Raw genomic sequence first — 25,447 nt, forward strand, 5'->3', positions numbered from 1 at the left:
CAACAGGAAGTCGGCCATTTTGAATTTAGTGGGCAATTTTGGCAATTTCGCACACCCTGTATTTTAACTCCTCCTACAGAATTCATCATAACAACTTCAAAATCATGGAGTGTCATGTAGACTAGTTTCTGATCAAAAGTTATCAAAAGATTTAGTTATGGTTGAAGCGTGTGGCCGTGGCGTGGCGTTGAGTTTTGATGTTTTGCCATGACAAAGGAAATTGCTATAACTTTAGTGTACATGGTTAGATCTGCCTGAAACTTCACATGTTTGATAACAGTCTAAGCCTTAACACGTCTACATGACAATATTCAGTCAGTGATGCAAACTGGGTCCATAGCTATATAGCATAGAAGCCCTTCAACTGCGCCATGCCCTGACGTGCGCAAGGGTGTGAGGGCCCGATCATCGCTGCTTGCAGCTTTAATTCATTTTATATCCCATTTAAAAACTGTTATTATTCTATTCTGTAAATAGGTTTTAAATTTAAACATTTTATTTCATTTTAGTACTGCTTTGTTTATTTCATTATTATTATACCTTACTCATATTCTATTTTTATTCTTCTATGTTGCATTTGTGTGAGCAAACTCCATTAGCCATACTCAGTTAATGAACAGATTCTGAAGCCCTGCAATCAAAATCTTACTAAATTGTATTCGTATTGCAGGAAAACACTACCTCCTTAAAGTAAAAGTAAAAGTACTCATTATGCAAAATGACCCCATTTAGTGTTAAATTTATCATATATGTATATTATTGAAATGTTAATACTGATGTAAGTAGTACATCATTACTCTTGTCAATGCTAGATGTTTATATTGTTGGGTTAGTCTAATATGCATATTTTATTAACTGATCATATGTTTTTTTTCACATGGCCTATAATATATTGATCTAAAAGTTGTAAAATAAATGCAGTGGAGTAAAAAGTGCAATATTTCCCTCTGAAGTCTCGTGGGGTAAGCATAAAATGGAAACACTCAAAGTCCAAGAGTCTCAAAATTGTACAATTACAGTACTTGAGTAAATGTAATTAGCCTAGTTGTATTCCACCACTGGAAATATGTGAGAAGCATTGATTAGAAACATCTTTGTAATAATCACTTTCTGGGGCAAAATGCTACTGTACAAGAACTAGCAGGGTAAAAAAATTATTAGTGGGTGGATTCAGACAGTTTACAAAAGGAAAAAGACATTTGACAGTGAACATGCAACATATTTAATTAGATATTACACTTAAACTGTTCACAATAGATGTTAAACATGATAGCATAAGTGTAAAATAAGTAATATGGTTTGTTTAACTTCAAAGATGATGTTGGTTATGAATTTATTCAAATGGAGTATTATGTGCTGTCAGTAGGTGTGACAGTTCAACAGGTGCTGAGATGAATGTTCCTGTGGAAGTGACCTATTAATGACCACTGACAGAGGGAGGTGGCCTCAGGATGCTCACCAAGCATGATCTCTAGCTTCCTCTGTATGTACTGTAAGAGAAACGACTCAGGAGCAGAGGGATATGGTACTTTTGGCCAGGATCATTTATAGTGAAGACAATCTGCAACAAAACAAACAAACAAACAAAAAAAAAACATGAATAACATGAAAGAGATCAGCAATTACATGTTAAACTGATATAGATTATCAGCAGCATCATAGTCATATAGGTTAAATAAGGCTAAATATGAAGCCACTGATTCAGTTACAAAATAATAACACAAAAGTACGTTTGGGCCTAGTTTAGAAGTATGAGAACACAACAAAGGCAGACTGAAGAATCTGGTAAAACGATGGCAGCTGAGGATATTAAGTATAAAATATATATGATGAACCATTTCTCACCTCAACATATGGGTAAAAGCTTTTCTCCCCCATACTGGCCCAGTACTGACCAGTCTCAAAATACATTTTATACACACCAGGTGTAAACATTTGTTGTGTGATGAGTCCTGGGCAGCGGCCATCATCATTAGTGGTCCTGTTGACACAAAATATGGTCGAAGATTAACGAAAATTTTGCAGTAGTAATGTTTGAGATTTATGGTCACTTGCTATTCTTCATATGACTGTATTTCAGGTTTTTACCCAGCGGTAATCAAACTCCAGGCCTCAGTTGAGGAGTCCTGGCGGTAGAGATTGAGGGCCATGTTCGACCCAGGGACGCCCATCGCAGTATTCAGCACATGGGTGGTCAGAGGACTAGGTGAGCCTGCCATTGCTGTGATCTACAAGACAAGGATGCAAGACTTTATGGATCAGCTTAAATCTGAAGCTTAGACGTCATATTATACTACAGTATTAAAAATTGCACATCGACTTTTTTTTATTATGCATGTTTTAATTTGAATACTGTGCTTTCAGCTTCCTTCATCATTTATAGAGGAAACCTTCAAATCTGAGAAAAATATGTAACATGATTTTTGTTCCTGGTTAGTAAGTTATTTCCTAATTGCCTATACCTAAAAAGTACAGTAAAGGCTTACTCCCTTCAAACTTTGTTTTTGTGACCTGGACAATGATATTTTGAAATGTATCTATTTCCAATGGGAAAACAGGTGAATCTGCACATTTTCGATGTGATTTAGAAAAGATTTACAAAATGTAAATCACTATCATGAATCAGCCTCCAAATATAGTCCCCCATCATTGTATCCAGTGATTCATACGTTGTTTTTTCTGACTTTATTTGAATGAAAATGTGCAAATTTTCACATTGGAAATAGATACATTTCAAAATATCACTGTCCTGATCACAAAAGCAAAGTTTGAAGGGAATAGTAGCCATTTTCTGTACTTTTTATGCAGAAGCAATTAGGAAATAACACTTACTATGCAGGAACAAAAAACAAGTAAGAATTTGTTACATGGTGTAATAATTTGAAACAACGTGTGGAAGTTATTTAGGCGTGCAAAGTGAAAATCCTGCTTCAAAAAATCATAGACAATAATACTGTTTGCAAACAATTGTAGTTATTTTGTCCATCACCTATTGAAATTTGAAAAGTTGAAATAAAAGTAGCAAATTAAGCATGCATGTTGAGATTTATTATGTATAAATCCTAAGGATACATGAATAACCTCTAGTTGCTACAGTACAAGGTGGTGGTTAATGCTGGGTCACAACATCAGACTGTAAAATGGCAGTAAGTAGAACCCCTGGATATAAGATTTTACATTTATGTGTCCAAAATATCTCCTTAGCCACAGAGTTCACGTAGATGCTACAAAATACAGTATATGGTGCAATACAACATACTGAATATATAATGCTGTATCACTGTACAGTTATCCTGTTAAATCTTTTTCTTACCTTATTTTCAGGCAAAATATGACCTTTGAGTTGCTGCAGCCTGTATGCACTCATGTGTGCTGTTGAATAAAATCCAAAGTGGGTCAGCAGTCCTGACTGAAAAATGTAATTTCAAGGTTTATTTAACAGGTTTTTGTCACATTACCGTCATGCAGTTCTACCCCCTGTCCTCTTCAGTGTGACACTCAGTACACATGTGCTTATCTTTTTGTCAACAGAAGACCAGTTGTGCAAGAGCGTCTTTTGTCACACTTTGCTTTCAGCACTTTGAACTTAGTGGAAATGGATGATCAAAGTGGACTACACTGAGGCTGAGGCACATGCAGATGAGTACGATTAATGGATTTTTTAAAAAGTATTTTTTATTTTCTGATATTCCTATATTTGACTGCTGGGTTAATGATCTTCCTGTACAACTTCCTGCTTGAATTCCACAAACATGTGCTCATGTGCTTATTACCTGTGATACATTTTCCCCACAGTCTCTGATTCTAATAAAATTCAAACTTCTAAGGGTTGAATATAATATTTTTAAATATGGAGGATCTTCTGGGCTACAACCTTGACAACAAGCATGACTTTGTAAATAAGTTCAATCATGGTGATCATGCTGGCTTTTGATCCAAAGACTACAGTGTGCTTTAAGTAGTCTAATGCACATTGCTGATTATATTATAATACAAAATTATATTAAAAAAAAAACTTTTATCATGACAGAAAATGATCTGGCAGGGGTGTTTGTCTACTCTTTATTTCTGATCATGCTTTATAAAATGAGAATGTCCTTATAAAGCACCTTGAATCTCCCATTTTTAGATTGTTTTTCTCCTTGTGTCTTAATCAGTCATTCCTGTTGTTATTGATAAGAGTAAAATAGTAAATTTAGGCCGAAGTGCTAAAACGAGACTGTAGTAGTATTTTATAGTTTTTTGCCTTAGATACAACTGTCAATAAAAGTAAATGACATGTCGCTAAATAATTGGTTTCAAAAATTAACATGAATTATTCCAAACTACATTTCCTGATGTGATTTGACATAGTTTCTATTATTATCAAATGTCTTTCCAGTTAACTTTATATCATGCTAATTTTTCTCTTTTGACTCAATAATCACCCATAAACACCTTAAACTCTGCCCAAAATCGCATCTCACAGTTTATGCTACACCAGAAATATTGTATACATGAGCTATACATAGGACCAGCTGATTGTTATAGACCATTTTCTCCCTGTATGGCCTCAGCATCTCAGTTATTAACTCTGTCAATCTGTCTCTTCCTCACTCATTTGTCTTTTTCAAGGTGGTTTTCCAGTGAAACAGCTGGTGATAGGAAGGCTGCAGGTAGAATTGGCCTTTTTTCAGTATAGTGAGTCAGCAGGAAACCATGTGCTGTTGAGGAGAAGGGCAGACTAGTTTTCTTTTTTTCTTTGACCTGGTGGAAACTGCTTCTGTTGGTGGCATCATCCTTAACTAGGCACACAGCGGCCCTCAAAGCAACAAACACAGTGTGAATGTTGCTGTGCACAATCACATCCATGCACTGAAGAAAAGGTTTTTATGGTTCAGGGAGCAAGCAAGATGATATTTACCATTATGGCCTAAGGTATGGACTCAGTTATCATATAAGACATAGACTTCATATTATTTGCATACTTGAATTGATCAGGTTTTGAAACATTTCCTCCATGTGTCTATTCAGCATAATAAAAACACACTCCCATGAACTGTATTTGTAGTCAATATGAAAATACCTTTACTACTGTGACAATGAGTATTTCCACTTGGCTTATCTTAAGAATGCAAACAAAAACATGTACCACCATAGGAATCATAATAACATCATTGTTTTCTTTAAAAAAAATCATATGAGAAGTCCTAAAGCAAGATTAAAATCAGACAGCTGAACAATTACAGTAAAGTTTACAATAATACACAATATTACACACTGACCTGGGCCTCTGCACAACTTAGTGCCAAATACATGGTGGAAGAGAGTGTTAACTTTCCTCTAATATGTTTAAAGTAGAGAAAGTACTTCTGAAAGGTGTGACAGGTGGTTTACAAACTTGTCAGGGAAGCACAATCAGAGAAGAAGCATACATACAACTTGTTTCTTTCCTAAATGACCAGTGTGACTATCCAATCTCTCAAGGATTTAGTTACTTTGAATGTCTGAATTATGATACCTTGAAGGTACACAATGAAGGTAAAGTGTGAGTCGAGTGTCTTGAAAGATCTAACTTGACAGTGTACAGATTTCTTTTACAGAAAGCAATAATTTTCATTTTACAGTACATGCACACAATATTCCAGTTTTTCCTGCAGCCCCTGCTTCATCATTACTCCTGTTTCCCACATTTTGTGTGCCTAAGTCTAATTAAAGGTCCTTCATAAACAGAGATTCATTAAAATTTTGTGTCCTCCTGGGAGAAACTGGTGAAGCAGCAGAAACATTCTCACACAGACCCCATGACTCTACACAAATTATTATGTACTGTACAGTCTGATACTGCCATATGCTGCCTGTTTTCAGCAGAAGACTTTAATGAATGTGATAAATTATAAGCTGCTTACATAATGTTTTAATCAGGGAACTATATTGTCTCATTTGGATTAATACTAATATTTGTGTTTATGCAAACACACTTGTACAGTACTACAGAACTGCCTGCTTAGGCAGGATTTTTAAAGTTGAATTCACCATCCTGCCTCTAGCTGTCTTTTATGTAACTACTCTAAAATCACTCCCTCCCTCCATCTGATCTAACAAATTATTCTCAATCACATATACAAGTAATTGGTGTATATAAGTCACATTTGTCTGTATTTTTGTTTTACTTAAAATTATGGTCACAGAAACTGAGCTGCTTCGATAAAACTGAGTGTACTTTATGTGTTATTTGATATGTGCACACTCAGTGGAGCCTCCAATATGGGCGTTGGCTTGATGGTTGTTGTTCTCTTCCTCAATGTTTGGCACTTTATCCACGTCTTCTACATTTTCTCTTTTTCCACCCTCATATTTCCTCTTCAGGGTCAGAGCTGTGATTGCTCATCTGTGACAGACAGACAGGCAGAAAGGATAAAGACAGAGCGGCAAGATAAGACAAAGAAACATTTCATTTAACTGCAAGCTCAGAATGACTAAGTAAAATTTCATCATGCAAGTATAAATTGATTTCACAGTAGTGGAGTCTCAGTAGTTGTTTCATGTCCAGAGGCCTCACAAGACTGAAACCTCTAGTTGCCCTCCTGAAAAAAACTAATTAATCACTACTCATCACTATTATACAATATCTACTCAAAACCTACTGGTTTCACTACTTGATGGCTACTGAGATGTGTAGCAAACTGTAGTGATTTATGTAGTAATTTCAGTAGTAATAAGTAGAGTTTTGAGACATATGTCTACTGATGATTACTACATAATGACTATTTTAATCACTGCATGATTATTACTTAATTACTACTGTCTCACTATTTAGCTTTTGGGAAATGACTACATAAAAACTACTCATTCCTTCACATTTATTATGGAATTACTACACAATATACTACATACGTACTGCTGTATGCCTTCACAGTCCCTTTTGACTTCCTTCCTTCTGTATGTGTAGTGTTGTGTCTACATAATCACTATAAAAGCAAGTACTAGAGCCTCTACATGACTACTATTTAAAAGCATGTGTAGTAAAGCAGTAATGTTTTGACAACTTATTCACTACTAACACCAAGTAGTAAAACTCTCTGCTTGATTACTACTGGAAACACTGCTGTTTTGCTACAGAACTCTACTAGTGTATCACGAGTAGTAAATAAACTACACATTTACTGCACAATTCCAACATGTCACTACATAGCCACTACTACATGAATAGGTTTTGTGTAGTGTATTTTATTGAAATCATGAGGTTATTTTGTTACATGTAGTTAAAGCGCATTTTAGCATCTCCTAGTGGTTGCTTTGAAGATTAATGTCAGCTCATTGTACTTAAACTCTACCTGTTATTTGTGATCACATAGGTAAGGTCGTAGTCTGAGACCGGCCATTTTGATTGAAATTTTGCACAGCAAGGTGCCCTAGAACTCTCTCTGTTTAATCCTTTGCATCCACCTGTGTTGAACCTTGGAGAAGCTTTGTTTGTAAGTTTATGTTACATGTTTTATCTTTATAGATAAGGATTGATGCATATTTTGTTGTTTCATTTAATATTTGGGGAGATTTATAGATAATTACCTAAATCCCTTTTTTGGCAACATATAGTGCAAACATTGGTTTAATTGTGTAGTATTAAACAAGTATTTATATTTCTACGCTCTTTTTACTTACAGTAAGAACATTTTCTTGTGTATTTATTTTCAGTTTCACAGAGTTTCTGGAAAAGCATTGTAAGCAAGCATGTTGATGAAGATATACAAGTAAACAGACCTCAACTTTGCTTCCACATCTGAGTCATCATTTTAACCTTTCAGTGCCTAGTACACCTGTTTAGCTACCTGTCACTTTGTGTAGAGCCACGCACACAGGGGACAGAATAGAGATTGTGATGAATTTATTTAAATTTTGAAAATTCAAATCTGGTCTCTGGACATTTGCTGATTTTTGTTTGACAAATTGAAATATTTTCTCACAAAAGAGGGGCCTGACATAAATAGTCTGGGAACCTCTGTTTAACACATGCTTTAAGGACAATGAAGAGACTTCACAGAACAGAACTGTCTCTCGCTGATACACTTCTTAGTCATTCCTGAAAAGGTGTGTGCAGTCTTGACGTTCATTTACCGTGTGGTGGTCATCATCAGGCTCCCTCAGATCAGGGCTCTCCCTGTGGATTCGATGGCGGGAGCTGGGTGGGGAGAGGGAGGAGAGGGAGTGCTCGGGACTGCTGGCTGACAGAGCGTACGGTGAGCCAGCTGGACTGTCCTCTCTCAGGGGAGACCCTGCAACAACACATGCAAACATGGAGTTCATAGGAATAACAGTTTGGTGTGAAGCATAGGTCTTGTTTTATGTTGGCATAAATATGAAGAAAACTTCATCAGATGACGTGCAGAAAAGTGACAGAATGAAGTACAGATGAGGAGATGACGAGAGGGAGGTGAGAGACAGCGAGCTAGATAGTGAGGGACAGGGGAATCAAGTAGAGCTGGAGATAAATTAATATGAAGATGAGAGCTATCAATCGCCCAAGGTCATTCAAAGTGGATGGGAAAACACACACGTGGACACACACTTTCCTGCAGGTGTACAACTGCTAAACTGCAGTGTGAGCAAGACACATACTCTTTTTTAGCACACTTTGTATATCCAGGCTGATGTTATAATAATGGCTTCTAGATTCAAGGTTAAAGCACTGCCTCTGTTTGTTTTTACAAGAACATTTTAGTGAAGCAGCAACTGAGGATATGGTGTTCAGAGGAAGGCGGACTGCAGCAAATTAGTGGTGTAAACTGTGTTTTAGTTTATGATCAGTTTAATTAAGAATGCAGTAAAATTGATTTCCTTCAGAAGGATAACAAATCTTTGTCTTGTTCACCCCTTGGGCTGTTGCTCTTGTTGGCAGGCGCAGTGACTGTATAGTGTTCAAATGTCCACAAGAGGGCAGCAACAACTCTCATCTCCATGTATGATGCTGCTCTGCTGTTGTTCTCGGTCTCTGATGTTTGTTTTCTGAAGCTTCATCTGTTTCTTCAACCACACTGTTTGTTCAGCATGTTCCATAATTTGCTCACAACCACAACAGGCACCCATCCCCACTGCGGTTGATATCGTCCTTAATCCAACTTTTTAAAATTCCTGACTGGAGGAAAAATAATTGATATGTCAGGTAAAATAGGAGTGGCTCAGGCGGTGCAGTGTATTCCATCCCCCAGTTTTCCTGCGGCACAGATCCTGAATCATTTTGATTGGGGTTGTGACTGGTGGAGCTAATCACGCAGAAAATCTGAAAGTGGCATATTGCTGGAGTCCGCCTTGAAATGTTTTTTGATGTGAGAATAGATTATCTATCATTGGATCTCACACCTGCCTGCCTCCACTGTCTTTCTGAATGAGTGTCTCACCTTTGTGGTCATTCCTCTGTGTGTCCATCCTGTCAAGACTGTCAAGCAGCCCATCGATCTGTGTCTTTATCAGAGTCAGCTCCTTTTTAATCACCTGCAACTCCTCCATGCCCACTGCAGGGAGAGTGAGGAGAGAGAGAATATACGGGACATTAGGAAATTACAAAACCTGAAAATGTGCGCTGAAAAAACATAAATAGCCACTATTGGTTCTGCAATGACAAACGCATCCTATGATAGATAAAACGCAACATACAAAGTAAGCCATTTTGGGTATTTTATATTAAAACAGTGCATGTTCTGAACATGTTGGGCAGGATGTATAATTTATTTGTGTTTCTGATTTGCCACTTAAGCTCAGATTTAGGTATAATGCAGCCCTGGAGGGAATTCACCATGTTCTTCTCCTCTTCTATGATGCAACCCTTCTATGTGATTTATTAAAATTAACAGATTTTTTTTTTTTTTTACAAAACAGTCTTGAGCATCTTAAATTGAGTCAAATCTGAATTGGAGCCCGTTCATATTACTCACACTTGGCTGTGGTTGAACTAGTGGAGTGGGCTCTGGAGCTTTTGGAGTGGGTTCTGTCTCGGCTGCGTCTGTGCTTGGAGGAGTAGGAGGAGGAGCGGGATCGCTTGGCCAGACTGGGTCCCAGGGGCAGAGGAGACAGGGATGCTGGCACACGCTGGTAGTCGTACACCCTAGAAATTTATTAGATATTTAAAAACAACTCGTCTTTAACTGTGTTCATGCAGCAAGTTGTGTTTTTACTGAATTTGTGGGAAGGTGCTTTGTGGTTTTATGTAATCCAGTTTTTTCTTTCTGAAATCATGATGAAAGGGAACCTGCTCACAAGCATGGAATTAGCATTAGGATGGAGTTGAAAACAATGTAATAAAATATATTATGCTGCTGAATATGACTAAACCAAGCATACAGATGAACAGCAGAGAGTAGGATTATTCTGAGACGTCATTATGTGAGACGTTGACCACAGCCTCTGTTCCCTGTGAAAAAGCAAATTAGAAATAATTTTTTAAAAACCACTGTTTAAACCTTCATCTAGATGATACACTGATATTGTACACAGTACTTGGGCTGGTACTCAAACCTAAATCCTTTTTTTGGACCTGACCAAAACACAAAGTGTCTAAAACTGTCAAGTTAGAATTAAATGAGATTAGTAGTCTTGTTTATTTATTCTTCACCCTGATTTAAATCAAAATTTTGCTAATTTTTGACTATCTCATTTAGACAAAATAGATATTCAACATTTGAGAAATGTGACTTTTGTTAAATGAAAAATGAGTACTGTATAAAAATACGTTTATATTCAATAAATTTGAGAAAAATATCATTTTGGTATCAGTACTGAAACTCTGTCAAATCTACATTCATATTGAAAAATTTCAAACCATACCCAGCCCTAGCTGAAGCAAGTAGGTGATTCAAAATTTAAGAAAAATAAGAAATTACATGAGAGACATGACAGTGAAGAAAAACAGCAGTTCAAACATCTCATACATAAATATGGATATTTATATTCTATGTTCTTTTGTCTTTTACTGTCTATCTCTGTTTCACTCTCTCGCTCGCTCTGGCGTTGCCTCCTCCCTGTGGACAGCTCCATGTCTCTATCTGTCACTGAATGTAATTGGTTCTGTCAGGGCCAATCAATAGCTCCCCGCCAGGCTAGTAGTGCTGGTGACAGAGGGTGTATCACAGTCAAACTCTATAGTGGTTACAGAAACGGCACTGTGTGTGTGTTGTGCATGTGTGTTTGTGCGAATGTTTTAATAGAAATAGAGTTGATGCTGTGATTGAAACATAGACTCATTTGATCTCAACACTCACTGACCCAATGACCAGGTGAAACACAGACACATGATAATAACCAACCAATCACCAATGAGCAACGTTGTACAAATCTAATATTCTGCTTAGTTTATGTGTATCAGGCGTAAATGATCATCATACTGAGAGAAATCATACTGAGGTATGATGAAGAAATTTCTTAGTTGATTTTTATAGAAACAGTAGCAAATTGTGATCTCAAGTGGATATTTCAGAATATTTTTCATGTATTGTGATGCTATATGGGAACAGCAATCCATCTTAACTGGATCTAAACACAATCTGGATATATCAGGATAGAGGACAGTCTTAGCACAGTGCAAATAGTTTCAGCAAAGCCAGGAGAGTAAAAAGCTCCTCTGCTGTATATCACAAGCCAACAACAGGGAGGCAAGCTGTCAGCTGCAAGGACTACGAGTCGTACTGTAATGTAGATTTACTGATTGAGCTGTTAGCCAGTCAGTCAGATGGAGCTGTGCTTCCTGAAAAGTTTTGTTTTTATTGTTTCCTCTCTGCTCGATACAGTGATTTCTGCACATAATGTGTTCATAGGACATCCACAGTGCACACACAGACACACGCCTCACAATGTCACATAAGGATGAAGTGTATTAGGCCACCATAAGTGTGAGAGATTAGAGGATTTGAGCATTGTCCGTGTGGGGAGACACAGAGACCAAAGACTTATGGGAGTTTAAAGTCCTTTAGAGCAGTTTGCAGGGGCAGATAGACAATGTGTTGTTACACCGGCTTTGAAGTGTCATCTCAGAGAATGGAAGCTCAGACAATGAGAGACTGTAGACGAGCGAGGATTACAGAGAAGTGTGTGAGTGTGTGTGAGAGAGAGTGTTTGTCTCTATGGATTAGACCCCACACGGAAAGCAGCTTTGTCAGCTCGAGCTGTTATCTTTGTGTTGAAAAACACTTTTCTTTCGTGTTCGCGCAAGAGGACAGCGGACAATAACAGTCATTTCTCTCTTTCCCACATACTCATGTGCACAAACAACAAACACCAAAACAGAAATGCGTGCACACACACACATACACACACAGTCCCCACATGCTCACACCCATAGGCAAACATGTGTGCTTACACACATAAATATGCACATATACAAAAATTGTCACACACACACACACACACACACACACACACACACAGCTGTCAATAGTGCTAGCCAACAGCATGGGAAATAATCATGCACTGTGTTAAAAACAAATTGAAAATCAGTGGTTAGTGTTCCCTCCTGAGCAAAGACAGAAAAATGCAGAGCAAGGCAAACCAAATGAAAAAAAAACAAAGAAAAGATGATGGTTAATACTTAAAGCAACAGAGCATCGATATGTGCGAGAAAGGCGATGGAATGAGGTGCATATTTTGCGTGTGTGTGTGTGTGTGTGTGTATGTGTGTGTGTGTGTGTTTATGAGTGAGGCCTAGGGGATGTAAGAAAGTCCCTGAGCAATTTCAGTCGAGGACCAATAATAAAGAGCCACTCTGAGTGGAGCTGTGGAGCTCTGTCTAACCAACTACCTCATCTACCTAACCACTGCACAAAACTGTATTCTGAGGTAACATGGATAAGGTAAACACACTGTAAACTGCTGTAAAACTACTGAGTTGATGAATAATACCAAACTACATGCTCAATTTTTATATCGGGAATTACATAACTAAAAGCAATATTTGTTGTGAACCTGCTCTGTAAGCTGGTAGGAACTGCAAGTTGACTACAATAAGTGGCCTGTATGTGAAATTGTGAAGGGGACACATTATGCATATTTCCAGGTCTACATTTATATTCTGGGGCTCTACTGGAATATCTTTGCATGATTTACGATTAAAAAAATCATTGTAAAAATGTATTATTTTTATTGGCACTTGATGCAGCCCCTCAGTTCAGCCTCTGTCTGAAACAGGCAGTTTTAGCTCCTGTCTCTTTAAGGCCCCCCTCCCGATGACCCCAGGAATCTACCTAAACTAATAGCAGTAGTAGGATTTCACTTTTTTTCACTTGTTCTTTACTCGAAATGGAAACTTCTCAAATACACTCTTGGAGCCTGAATCCAATGTGAACAACCTTAGCAACAAAGGCTACGGAGGCATGCATGAACAATCTGATGTCATCATGAGGAGGAAGTAGAGGTAACATGGCAAATGAAGCATTCACAGCTGGCATTTTACATATGTCCTGACATTACAACAGTATAAATAACAGAAAATCACAAAAAAACATGATATATCCCCTTTAACAACAGACACTGAAATGTTTGTTGTAAATTTTCTTTATAATTTTAGTCTTCAGTTGTTAGAAAAACCTGAGTGTAGAATATGAAGAGTGAGCAAAGAAACATGACAAAAGAAGATGCAGGGCTTGAGGAAAAGATACTGAATAGTTTGATGACTGTGACAATGATGTGAATCATACATAATGCTATGGCCTTCACAGTCACCAGCAGATCTCAACTCAACTGAACACTATAGTAGATTTGGTGTTAGACAGTGCTCTCAACCACCATCATTATCCACCACCAAATGAGGGAATATCTTTATCTTTTAATGGTGGTTTTTCCTGTCACACAGCTGTATGTTATGGCCATTTTGGGCTATATCATGCAAGAAAAGCTTAATGTATTGCCTCTGAAGTTCAAGGAGACCTCCTCACCTTTGGACGGATGCAGCTTATGCAAATGATATAACTCAGTCTGAGCTAAGAGAGCTGAGATTTAGTTTGAGTAAAAGTGTCTTTGATCTTAACTCAAACGGGACCACACAGCACAAATCTATGATCTGGGTGTGTGTAAGTGTGCAACTGTCTGTATATATCTGGAAATATGTATTTTTGAGAGTGTGCGCATTTGTGTGTGTGACGAGTGAGCTCATGACTGTTGACCAGTAACAGGCAATGTTGTTGATTGACAGCTGTGTGGCAAACATCAATGGAGGGCAGAGACTACGAGAGACAGCGGGGATGGAGAATCCGCTTTAAGCCTCTTCCTTTAGCCTGCTGTGACACACAGACAAGCAATGAGGTGTGTGAGCTGCCATGTGTAGCTTTCTGACAGTACCTGTCATAGTAGTCCTCGTGATAGCTGTCATAGTCCAGGTCAAACTCAGATCTGCAGGGGAGGTGGGGAAGGAGACAGAGACAGAACGGGTGGTTAGTAAAGTTTTTGTCAAAACGACATAAACTACATGATGTACTTTTACTGAGGTTATCACATATTTCACTTTCAACTTGCTTAGTGTGTTAGTGTGTGAATGTGTGTGTGAGCTGCTACAGAGTTATACGGCAAAATCACTTCATCTGGAAAGAATACAGTGTTCATGATCTCCAACCAGCTGGAAAAAGACATTGGATTTGTTCTGCTGCAGCCTCCAAGCCGGAAAATCCATAGAAATTGTCTTGTTCTCTAACTGTGTGTGTATGCGTGAGGCTTGGTAAGGGAAGCTGTGAGGCATGAATGTGACTATGAGAGAATCAGAGGCAGGTGAGTGATGTGACAGGAGTGAACTTATATAGGCTGGTAGCTGGCGTGTACCTGCAGAACAGACCAGAGGAAGTGGAGAAGAGAAAAGTGACACTAAGCCAGAATGAGATCATATTCTGGTGTGTCAGACCTTAGCATTCCTCCCTAATCCCTGCACAGAGTCGCTAATAATCCCCCCATGTCGCTCACCCTCCCTCTGTGTCTCTTTGTCTCTCTCGCTGACTCATTCTCTCCATCAGTCTTTCTTTTACTGTATCTGTCATGCTTTCTTTTCATTTATACTGACCTCAGTCTCTCCATTTCTCTCTTATTACAGCTTTACTTGCAAAACAACATTGTAAAAGTAAGCAAATATATTGTAAACAAGGAAATTTCTTATCACTGCATATTTGCTCAGTGTATGAGTTAAGGCATCAGTATGCTTCAAACAAAGTGCTTGTTGGAAGGTGTTGAACGGTGCCTGAAACTACCTCCCCCCTCACTTTTCCACCATCAGAAAAAGGTGGGCTGTGTCCAACAATTTCTGTAATTTTTTTGACACTTCTGAACTTCTCTCTCAAATTCTCTTTTTTCATTCCTTACACAACTATTTTACTTTTTCTCACCTGTACAACTGAGTGCAAGACCATGAATGCCTTTGAGGAGGCACTTTCCGATTCATCACATCATGCCCTTTGAGTGTGACTAATACAGAACAGGTATAAACACTTTTAGCTTTTTAGCTTTTGCTTTATACGACCTAGTTAGTTTGAAGCATACTGAACCCTTTAGAGTATGGTAATAAAAGGATCTCTGGATATGCAAATCTAACCTGTTTTAAAGGACCAGTGTGTGTGTAAGATTTAGGGGATCCACTGGAAGAAATATTTGCAGAAATCGAATATAATATTCATCAGTATGTTTTCATTAGTGTATAATCACCTGAAAACAAGAATCACTGTGTTTTCGTTAGCTTTGAATGAGCCCTTTATATCTACATAGAGAGCGGGTCCTCTTCCACACACCACCATGTTTCTATGGTAGTCCAGAATGGACAAACCAAACACTGGGTCTAGAGAGGGCCTTTTGTGTTTTGCGTGAGTTTTTTGGCCACTGTAGGTTCTCCTACATGCTTGGAAAGGGAGGTGGAGGGGAGGGGTATTCAGTTGGTTGCAATCTGCAACCTCACTTCTAGATGCCACTAAATCCTACACACTGATCCTTTAAGTAAGTAAATATGAAAGAAAAACTTCATGCATAATAAAGGCAACAAAGTATAGATAATGAAACATGACTGAGTAGGGGTTAACAGGCTTCAGACACATTTTAGAGCAACTTGTTATCACATATTCTCATCCAAGTAATAGCACATGTTCAGACAAGATACTGGTAAAAAATGTGTTATTTTTCAGGACACTTCGATATATTTCAGGAAACTAACACACCCACAGCCCTTCCCATCTGCTTATCTGTCGCTCAGGGAGGCAGTGATTCCCCTGGTTGTAGTCATGCAGCTCATCTCAAAGAAGAGATGTGTTTTTGTATGTCAGGATAAATAGCAAGGGACTAAACCCAATACTTCTCCACAGTCAGAATTACACACATGCTTTGATGTGTAATACATGGACACAGACAAACATCACAAGATAGTAAGAAAGGAAAACATCTCAATCTGTGTGTGTGTTTGTGTGGATCTGAAGTGCAAACTTATTTTGGAGTGGACTTTAATCACATCTCCTCCAGCACTACTCTCACTGACTCTCTTCTGTCTCGTACCAGCTGGTTTTCGGAGCTCAGGAGACAGGAGACCACAAAATAATTTATAACAAGTGCTCACGTCTGAGCTGCACACTCATGCCAAAAAAGCAAAGCATCCTTTGAATCCAATTTATAGACTGCCGTCTGTTATCCTGTTTGAAATGGAGGAGGTCTACATGTTGTTTCAGCTGATTTTGTCAAACCAGTTGAAACATCTTGATTTTTCTGCACTTGAGGAAACAAAAGTAAGGAAGTGGAGGACACACCGCAGACCTCAACTGAGCTAAGCTTTCCACTTTCCAAGTGAATTCAGCCAGAAGTGAGACAGAAAATAACAGCTATTCACCAGAATCCTCACTGAGGGGGAACTAAGCTGCTGTTCACTCTCTGCTTGTTTCTTTTACGTTGGCGTTCACTGGTTTACAAAACAGTTTTATTTCTGTTGTTGTGTCTTGTCTGTTGTTATCCATTTGACTGTGTATTTTTTAGATTTTTTTTTAATATTTCAATTCTATTTTCTTTTTTTCTCATCTATTCATTGTTGGTTATTTATTCTCGGAGCATTTTCACACTATTTTTTGTATTATATTTTTTGTATTTCAGGTATCATCATTACTTAATACTGATTAATGATTAATTAGTGCTTAACAATATCCTGTATTATATACTAACTAATGTAAATTATTTGAATGATTATGAATAATAAATACTGGGTAATTCATTACTCACTTGATGATGATCAGGTCATTAAAATATGTCACCATGGTACAGTAATGATAAGACATAAACAGGTATTTTCATGTGATTTAGTGAAGATAAATTTGTGGCAGGAAAGCACAGCCTATTTAGAATTGAATTACCTCCAAAGTGAGCAGCCAAGTGCCTGGGTCACTGTGTGTGTATGTTTCAAGGTTTGTGTGTGTGTGAGAGAAAGAGAGAGATGGACACAGGGTCACTAAAGGCTAATTAATTTCTTTTCATAATTTCTCAAGTGCCAAAGCAATCCATTAGACATGGCTCGCTATAAATCATCTCTGCCTCATAATGTGTGTGTGTGTGTCTGTGTGTGTGTGTGTGTGTGTGTGTGTGTGTGTGCCTGTATAAGGCAAAGACAAGTTGTTTTTGTGAACAAAGCATCACAGAAATTTCTACCAACATGCACCCAAGACAGAAAATCGGAAATCAGTCTCACAGAGGCTCAATCTATGGAAGAACCTCAAAGTTGTGTGTGTGTGAGATGAATTATTAGAGATGTGGTGCAATTGGCTTAGAGCCTTGACAGATGCAATTTAAATCTTACTGACAATGAATCAGAGTGACATTTTCTGCAAGATTCTTGTGTTTCTGGTTATGGTGACATCTTTGGTGATAAACGATCACTGCTATACTCTTTTGTTCTGCACTTCCTTACAATTAATTCACAACATACCAAAAACATATTTTATAACTGCTTAGTTACAGTACATAACACAGTTTGTCTCACAGTTCTGGAATAAGATGCAATTTAAAAACATGCTTAGATTCAGTTTATAATTCTACTCTTGTTCTTTACAACTGATACATGAATTACTTGTGTACACCTACATTTTTAATGATCTGAAATGTGGACCATGCTTCAAGATCCCTACACCACAGCTGATTTAGGAAAGACTATCTTTACTGTTAGTGCACTGGAATAATCTGCAAAGCCACCTAAAAATTACTTACACACCTTCAAAGATTCAAGACCATTCGTATCTGCCTCTACAGTGACTGCTTCAACTAAACATACGTTCAGTTCTGCCTTTAATCTGTATTCTCAAGACAGTCATTAAACATGTCTGGTCCTTCATCTGCAGCACCAGTCAAAAGTTTGGACATACTTTCCAATTCCCTTGAATGAGAAAGTGTGTCCAAACTTTTGAATGGTAATGTAATTCTAGATGAAACTATAAATCAATCACTATCACATTTTTAAGAGAACATAATACATGTTGAAGTGAAGTAACTGGAACTAATTCATGCTTTACAAGGTTTTGTGCTGTGCATGACGAATGATATCAAATTGTTATTCAATTTAATTCATTAGTGTACTGCACACATTGCTGTGCTCAGATTGTGTGAGCACAGTATACTTGAGCGTGTGTGTGTGTGTGTGTGTCCATGCATGCCTACTTCATGAATGTGCAGTATGTGTTTGTATATGCGCAAAGAAATAATAATTTGTCTTTTGCTGCTGCAAAGGAAAAAAGTCAACCTTCAAAAACATTCAGAGATGAATAGGTGCTAAAAACTGATGCAGGAGTAGCTTTTAATTTGGACTAGATTTTGAAATCTTTAGTTGCTCAGTAATTTGTTCAGGCAGGGCCTAAACTTTGTTCATGCTTTCTAGATCTACTGTGCAAGTGCAGGTCTGAGTTACACTGTATTGTAACATTATTGTCAGTGGTGATTTTGTTCCTGTGCAAAAAAGTCAAGCTTTTGTTGTAATCTGGATGTCTATGATATTTAAATCATAAAGTTTCTGATCAACCCGGATGCCCTGGTTTTTATATATATATATTTGTACTTTCTCAATGTTAACGCCGGTCAGAGTGGACAAAATTGAATGTTAACTGCCTATGAATTTTGAAGCCTGGTTAAGTGTTAGAATAAAAAAGAAATGGTAATAACCCAACCCAGAAAACAAATCCAACACAGGTACACGGGGCTGAAAGCACCACATAATACCACTTAACCAGTTTTAACAAGGATGATCATATTCATCTGCATCAACAACAACAACAAAAATCAGTGGTTCAGAGGGGTATCATCAGCATAAAGACGTATTTGGAAAGTAACCGTTCCTGAGTAACCATCAGGAATCCAGAGTCTCAAACCATTAAGAGACAACAGAGTTTCACACAATCAACTGTATCAAACTGTTTTGATAAATCCATCAATATAAAGGCAAATGTTTGTTTAGTGTTCCTGGTTGTTTGTGTGTTGGGAAGCCTCTCAGTATGCAACGTGGCAAGAATTTATAAATGCATGTCTCATGTTTTGCATGTTTCTGCATTGTTAATTGTGTTCCAAAATATATCCATTACCTCACCTATTGTTACACTGTATCAGTCATATGAGCAAACGCAGTCAGACTGCGGGTGATGTCGTGTCTACAATTGGTCTCATTCTCCCTGATGTGGTTACAAATATGGATTTGTTGCTGTGTTGAGGGTATGACTGTTACTACAAATAAAGCTGCTATTCAAGTTATAATCTCCTCTCTGCTAAGTTCTTCCTACCTGTGAACCCTAACTCACCACATTAGTGTCTAAACACTGAAATCATCTGCTCTATTTAATGTACATGATTTTTTTCCACTACAAAATGTGCAATAAACCAGACAGTTGCCATAAACAGTGCAATTAAACAGAGAGAGACTCTTCAAACCTTGCTGACTACCCTCTTCCTTCCGTTTTACTTCCCATGTTAATTCCTGTCTGAATTTTTCCACATTAAGAAACTTGTTCAGTCATGCTTTTTCCTGTTAAGAAATAATTCTACGATAAGACATATTCTCTCCTTTAAAGTGCTGAGAAATTAAGCCGTGCTTCTGTGTCTTCACGCCTAGATTACTGTAATTCTTCATATGCTTGCCTCAGCCAAGGAGCTGCAGCTCGTCTTCAGCTGGTTCAAAACACAGCAGCTCGTCTCTTCTAACAAAGACAAAGCACAGGGAGCACATTACTCCAGTGCTGGCCTCTCTCCATTAGCTACCAGTGGAGTTTAGAATTAAATATAAACTCTTGTAATTACCTTTCAAGTAGAGGGCTAAGTCCCAGAATACATTTCTGAGTTGTTTGGACTTGTGTCCAAGTACAGGAAGCAACTTTAGGGAGACTAGGTACAATACTTCTTATATGACATAGTCTAATTCAATGGACATTTTTTAAAAACATTTCAAGCCCCATTTATATTCCTTCACTTTTTCCTCTCTTGTTTATGTTATTCCTGAATTAAATCTGATTTGTTGTATTCTCTTACATCTGTTACAATCCTGCCTGTATGTCTTTGTGCTTTACAGTTTTCATTCTGAAGCACTGACATTTTCATATGAAAAGTACAATATAAATAAATCTTACTTACTTACTTGAGTTCCCCTCTCTGTTCCATTTGTGGGTCTTTCTGGACATATGAGCTGAAACAATGTGTAACTTGATTAACTGCAACCTAAGCAAATGGTTCATTATTTTTAATGTTTATGGAAGCCATAAAATCCAGATGAAGGTCTAGTGGTGAAATGTTACTCCTAATAAAATAATGTAATAGCAAAGTTCAGTAGACAGTGTGCAGAAAGCTTTTCTCTCTCTTTATGCAACAAACAGACATAACTAAGAAGCAGCAGGAAGCGGTAAGAAATGCTGATCAGTTGGAAATCACGACTGAGCAACAGACCAAGACACTACTGGTGTTTATGGGCCTTTTTCATGTTCCCTCTGGGTTTCATTGCCCCTTAAAGCCCCAACAGTGACTCTGAGAGCTCTGTATCTTTTGTGATGGAAGATTTTTACATTGTGTAAGTGAAAGAGGAGTGCAGTGAGACATGATAAAAATCCAGCTGACGAAAGACCCAAGACACACTGCTAGACAGACTAGATAGAGTCAATAATGTTCCAGACATGGTCAGTTCACACTAAATAAGCGGCCTTGAACATGTTTTTTGCAATTTCATTAAAAAACATTGAGCGTAAAATGTTGAAAGAACGTCAGAGTTACTCTTTGCCAGATCTTCCTTGTTTCACTGCTGCAGTTGTCCAGGTTTTCTTACCTGCATCCATACTACCTGCCTGACTTCTTGTCAGCAATGTCCTGTCTGCATGATGATTCTCATATGTTTGTTTGCCTGATCCAATCTGCCCACCTGTTGATAACTATAATCCTGCTAGACCTCGACAGCGTAAAATGCCTTTCAACCCTTCTCGTCCTCCCCAACCCTACCAGTCTGTGTCTCGTTACTCTACGGTTACAGAAGCAGCTGCAGTGTGGCGAAGCTACATTTTCTTTATTTGTCTGACACTGCAGATGCTCTAGACATAGCAAAACATTTTTATATGTAATATCAAAAATCGACATTGAAAGACTTGCATGAGAATGATTTGCTTATGTTTTAAATGTGTATCCAAATCAATCCTCTTGATATTTGTGAATTTGATTTTGGTATGATGTCATACCATTTTGAACATTTTCAAATGTTTGTTCACTGAATCTGTATAAGTGTCAATTAATTTTCGACATTCAAATGATTTTTATTTGAACATAAACAGCTGTCAATCAGAAAATGTTTACAGTGTATATATACTGTAGCCAGAGTATATGATCATCACTTTAGATAGTGATTAAAGTGTTGACTGAACTAAGTTTAATCTGTTGACTAAACTGCAGTGTTTTCATATACTGTACAGTCAATGCACAACCGCCAGCCAATCAGAAAGAAGTATTTTCTTCTGGTTTGTCTTCACTGGGACTTGAAACTCCTGCAGCTAAAAAACAAGAGTGTGTTTACTAGCAGCAGGCCCCCCACCTAGAGTTATAGTGAAGTTTAAGGAGAACATAACAAAGCAGAATAATCATGAGAGAACATATTGGAAAACAACCCACACCTACACAGAGAGGCTGACAACAGCGTGCAGTCAAGAAGAAATAAGATTACTGTGTGTAATGTACAGAGGGATTTTTTCTTCTTGCCCTGCCAAAAAATGAAAAACTACATTTATGGACTGACAATTAGGGGAGGGAAAGAAAAGAAAGAGAGAGCACAGGATGTTAAGGGTGAGTATGATCAAGATGAGAGCAGAGAGGCTTTGATGGGGGAGGAGGGGAAGATGAAGGGAGTGCTGGCAGCTCGTTTGTCCCTCTCAGAGGGAGACTCTGAGCTAATCTACTCCTTCTTTCCCTTTCATTTAATCACTGTCGTTGTTTTTCTCTCTCCATTTCACTCACTTTCACAATTTCTTGCTCTGTCCTTCTTGTTTTTTCTAAAATGCAGTGATACTTCACATATACTTATTTTGCATAAAAAGAGTTAGGCAGAGTTAAGTATGAATAAAAACATACAGAAAACAAATTTTGTTTATATACTCTATTATTAAGTAATAATAAAGCCATCCAATCTTAAATATGTGAGGGGGTGTGCGGCCCCTCAAGTTGAATGGGCACCATTCCTCTGACCCCAACCCTTACCCTTATATTAACTAATAATAAAATCTAATTGTTTATCTTGTGGGTACATTATGGCCCTCTGATTCCAGACTGTGTGAACACAGTTTTGTCCCCACAATACGAGTAATACATGCACAAATGTATACACACACCAGGTCTTGCAACAAATCCTGAGGGAGAATTAACATTTGACAAAGAGCATCTTTATTATTTCCTGAGAACCTACTTAAACACGCAGTGATCACACACTCTGCTGATTTAATCAATGACATGTGCAGGATAGTAGCCGATCAATAACACATCACCATGTAATCTGCTCCTTGACATCCATTACTGCTTGGCCCACTGGTCTGCATCATTTGGATATACTGTATGTAGTGCAGGTGGTGATCTACAGCTACAGGCCAGAGCATGAGAGGTACTAGAGTAATGGCAACTCGAAGAGCTCATAAATTTATATCCTACATGCATCAAGGTGAAATTATAGCCCGAGAGCAATTTATTCAGTCCGAGAAATAGAGGTACATAGATAAGGGTTGTGTGTCATATTGCACTCATCCTTCCTCTCTTTAGTTTAAGTAGCCCTGAATGGCTGACAGCCCTTTAGATTTGATTGCAGAGCAGCAGAAGAGCACTGCATTGATAGAGAGGAGCTGGAGAGTGTTGCTGCATCAATAAGGCATTGAACAGGAGCCAGAACTAGAGCTAGAGCATAACAGGCAGTACATATCAGACAACAGGCACGCATCAGAGAACAGGAGACTCAATAAAAAGTGTCCCAAAGGAGAAAGAGGTTTTCCTCTTTGTCCCTCTAGTCCATTTGCCCATCAGCATGCATCCCTCTTGTTCCCCTGAAATAGGTGTACTCATCAGCAGTAAAATCACACTCAGATGGCAGGAAGAGGCAGTACCACCTTGCCAAAGCCCTCAGACATGAGTGGATAAAGTGGAGTGGACAGGGAGTATGAAGAAGGATGAGTGGAGCGTTTGTAAAGGAGGCAAGGATGATAGGGACACAGAGAGGAATGAGTCAGATTCTCCTACAGCTGTCAGGGTGCGGACATTCCTGACTGATACAATGGGCTGGTAGGATCAGCCTGGCAGGGACGACGAGGCGTGGCACGGCACGGTATGGTTGCTGTTTGATTAGCCAACTGGCCAAAGCATGCCAGGGTTGGAAATAATGAGTGCGTCTCATGAATCAGCTGGTGTTTTTAGCATCATTACCAGTGAGTGGTAACAATGATAGAAAAATGACAGTTTTATTACTTTATTTGATGTGTGGAAAATGTCAAATTGACACGACTAAGTCAAGAGACAGTGCTTTTAAATGTTTTCCCACAAGGGACAGAAGACAGTGTCAGTACAGTCTGTAACCATTAAACCTTAATGTCACCATTTGCAGGAGGGCTTTGATCACACGGCAACTGAAGAGGTACAAAAGACTGCAGAGTAGCTCAAAAACACCGGAAAAACATGAAAGAAACATTTCAGTGAGAGGAAATAAAGTGATGTTGCAGATACTGTATAGAGGAGGAGAGGAGAGAAGAGGAGACTGTCAGTGGCCCTGGACTGTCTAACCAAAAGATTAACATAATCTGCCTTTCAAATCAGACCGTGTTACAGGTGTTTGCAGTGATTAAAAACCTGAAAGCTTTTATAATAATTGCTTATTTAGCACGCTTGCAGGACAGGGCATTGATAAACGAATAACACTCTATGTGCTTTGTTGTCAGTGTAAAAACACTCCCATATAATCCATGTTGATCAGGTGGTAGATTTGGCTGGCCTCTGTTTGACACAGAAATACAAAGCAGGGCTAAAAATAAAAAAGATCACAGAGCTAAAAACTCCAACCTCTGAAATTAAATAAGAGGAAGATATACAGTGTAATTTATGTCTGTGTGTCTTTATGCATAATCCAGTCGTTTCTATGTGAGAGCGCATGAACAGTATGTGGGTAGGTATGTCTACACACCGTAAATATGTGCATATGTAGATAAGTGTGGGTTTAGCTCTGTGTGTATGTGTTGCAGCAACATGCTCCCCTCAGTGGCGCTGACAATGCGGCCTAATCCTCCTGGAGGCAGAGTGTTTGGGGTGGGATAAGTCCAATTCTTCTGCATGACTTGAGACCATCTGCACACAACTCAACACATAACAAAACAAGCAAATGATGCTACTTTTTTTACTTTGAAAAGGTCTTTTGAACTAAAGCTTGTTCCCAGAACAAATATTCATATGAAAGATTGAGAGGTGGTGGAAATGAGTGCTGGTTAACGTGTTACCTGCCTGTTAGTGATGCAGTGCATGTACTTCTTCCTATATGTATATGTGTGACTTCTCTCCAGGATGGCCAGCTGCTGTACCTTTGTGCGTTCATCAAAAGCTCAGGGTCTCACTGGGAGCAATAATTGGAAATTTTCAGGAGTCCAGGATACTTAGTGCTAATTAGCTGCATTACACAGCAGTAAGGTGACAAGTGACATCCAGGGCACTTTCAGAGACCCCTTCCCTGTACCCATTACCCACAAAGAGGGCGAGGAGCACAGATATCCTTGTCAGAACCGACTTAGAGCGCAAAGTTAAAAAGGTTACTGCCTGGAGTAATTAATCCTTCCAGCCTTTTCAACTCTGTCAAGCCCCTGCATCGTTTCACATCCTGAACTATGCTGTTGTCCTGAAATTATTAAAGAATTAAAAGCTAAAAGTCATTTTAGCTCAACTGCATGAAGGGCAAAAGCAGCATGGTCACACTGAGCTAAAATTTACTTCTTTGCTGGCTAACCAAAAGGAAAGTAAAAAA

The 25,447-nt window shown here is 38.3% G+C and overlaps 2 protein-coding genes and 1 long non-coding RNA gene across 3 annotated transcripts in view; 1 reads left to right on the plus strand and 2 right to left on the minus strand.

Moving 5' to 3' along the window:
* Nucleotides 1-1,198: 1,198 nt before the first annotated feature.
* On the minus strand, nt 1,199-3,543 carry uraha (urate (5-hydroxyiso-) hydrolase a). Its single transcript, XM_044347926.1, has 5 exons — nt 3,459-3,543; nt 3,314-3,372; nt 2,089-2,228; nt 1,846-1,981; nt 1,199-1,561 (listed from the first exon to the last, which is right to left on the minus strand). Exons 2-5 carry the CDS (start codon nt 3,365-3,367, stop codon nt 1,472-1,474), a joined length of 420 nt encoding a protein of 139 aa, XP_044203861.1. The 5' UTR covers nt 3,368-3,372; nt 3,459-3,543; the 3' UTR covers nt 1,199-1,471.
* Nucleotides 3,333-4,122, plus strand: LOC122980201. The gene is made up of 2 exons (XR_006403008.1): nt 3,333-3,418; nt 3,532-4,122. It is a non-coding gene; the product is annotated as an uncharacterized LOC122980201 (long non-coding RNA).
* A 917-nt stretch (nt 4,123-5,039) lies between these two features.
* The window catches only part of si:dkey-234i14.2 (heterogeneous nuclear ribonucleoprotein C), a 42,332-nt gene continuing 21,924 nt past the window's right edge, over nt 5,040-25,447 (minus strand). The window contains exons 3-7 of the mRNA XM_044347899.1: nt 14,302-14,352; nt 9,912-10,081; nt 9,378-9,491; nt 8,098-8,255; nt 5,040-6,370 (exon numbers count right to left, since the gene is read on the minus strand). Coding sequence (XP_044203834.1) covers nt 6,332-6,370; nt 8,098-8,255; nt 9,378-9,491; nt 9,912-10,081; nt 14,302-14,352 — 532 coding nt within the window. The 3' untranslated portion in view covers nt 5,040-6,331. The remainder of the gene's footprint in view (nt 6,371-8,097; nt 8,256-9,377; nt 9,492-9,911; nt 10,082-14,301; nt 14,353-25,447) is intronic.

The sequence above is a fragment of the Thunnus albacares genome, chromosome 1 (genome assembly GCF_914725855.1).
Source record: "Thunnus albacares chromosome 1, fThuAlb1.1, whole genome shotgun sequence".
NCBI lineage: Eukaryota > Metazoa > Chordata > Actinopteri > Scombriformes > Scombridae > Thunnus > Thunnus albacares.

What these genes read in the sequence shown, in the direction of transcription:
- uraha (XM_044347926.1), bottom strand. Translation starts at nt 3,367, where the DNA reads ATGAGTGCATACAGGCTGCAGCAACTCAAAGGTCATATTTTGCCTGAA. An exon ending in ATATTTTGCCTGAAAATAAG is followed by an intron (nt 2,229 to 3,313) that starts GTAAGAAAAAGA and finishes CTTGTCTTGTAG; the next exon opens with ATCACAGCAATGGCAGGCTC. An exon ending in GCTTTTACCCATATGTTGAG is followed by an intron (nt 1,562 to 1,845) that starts GTGAGAAATGGT and finishes GTTTTGTTGCAG; the next exon opens with ATTGTCTTCACTATAAATGA.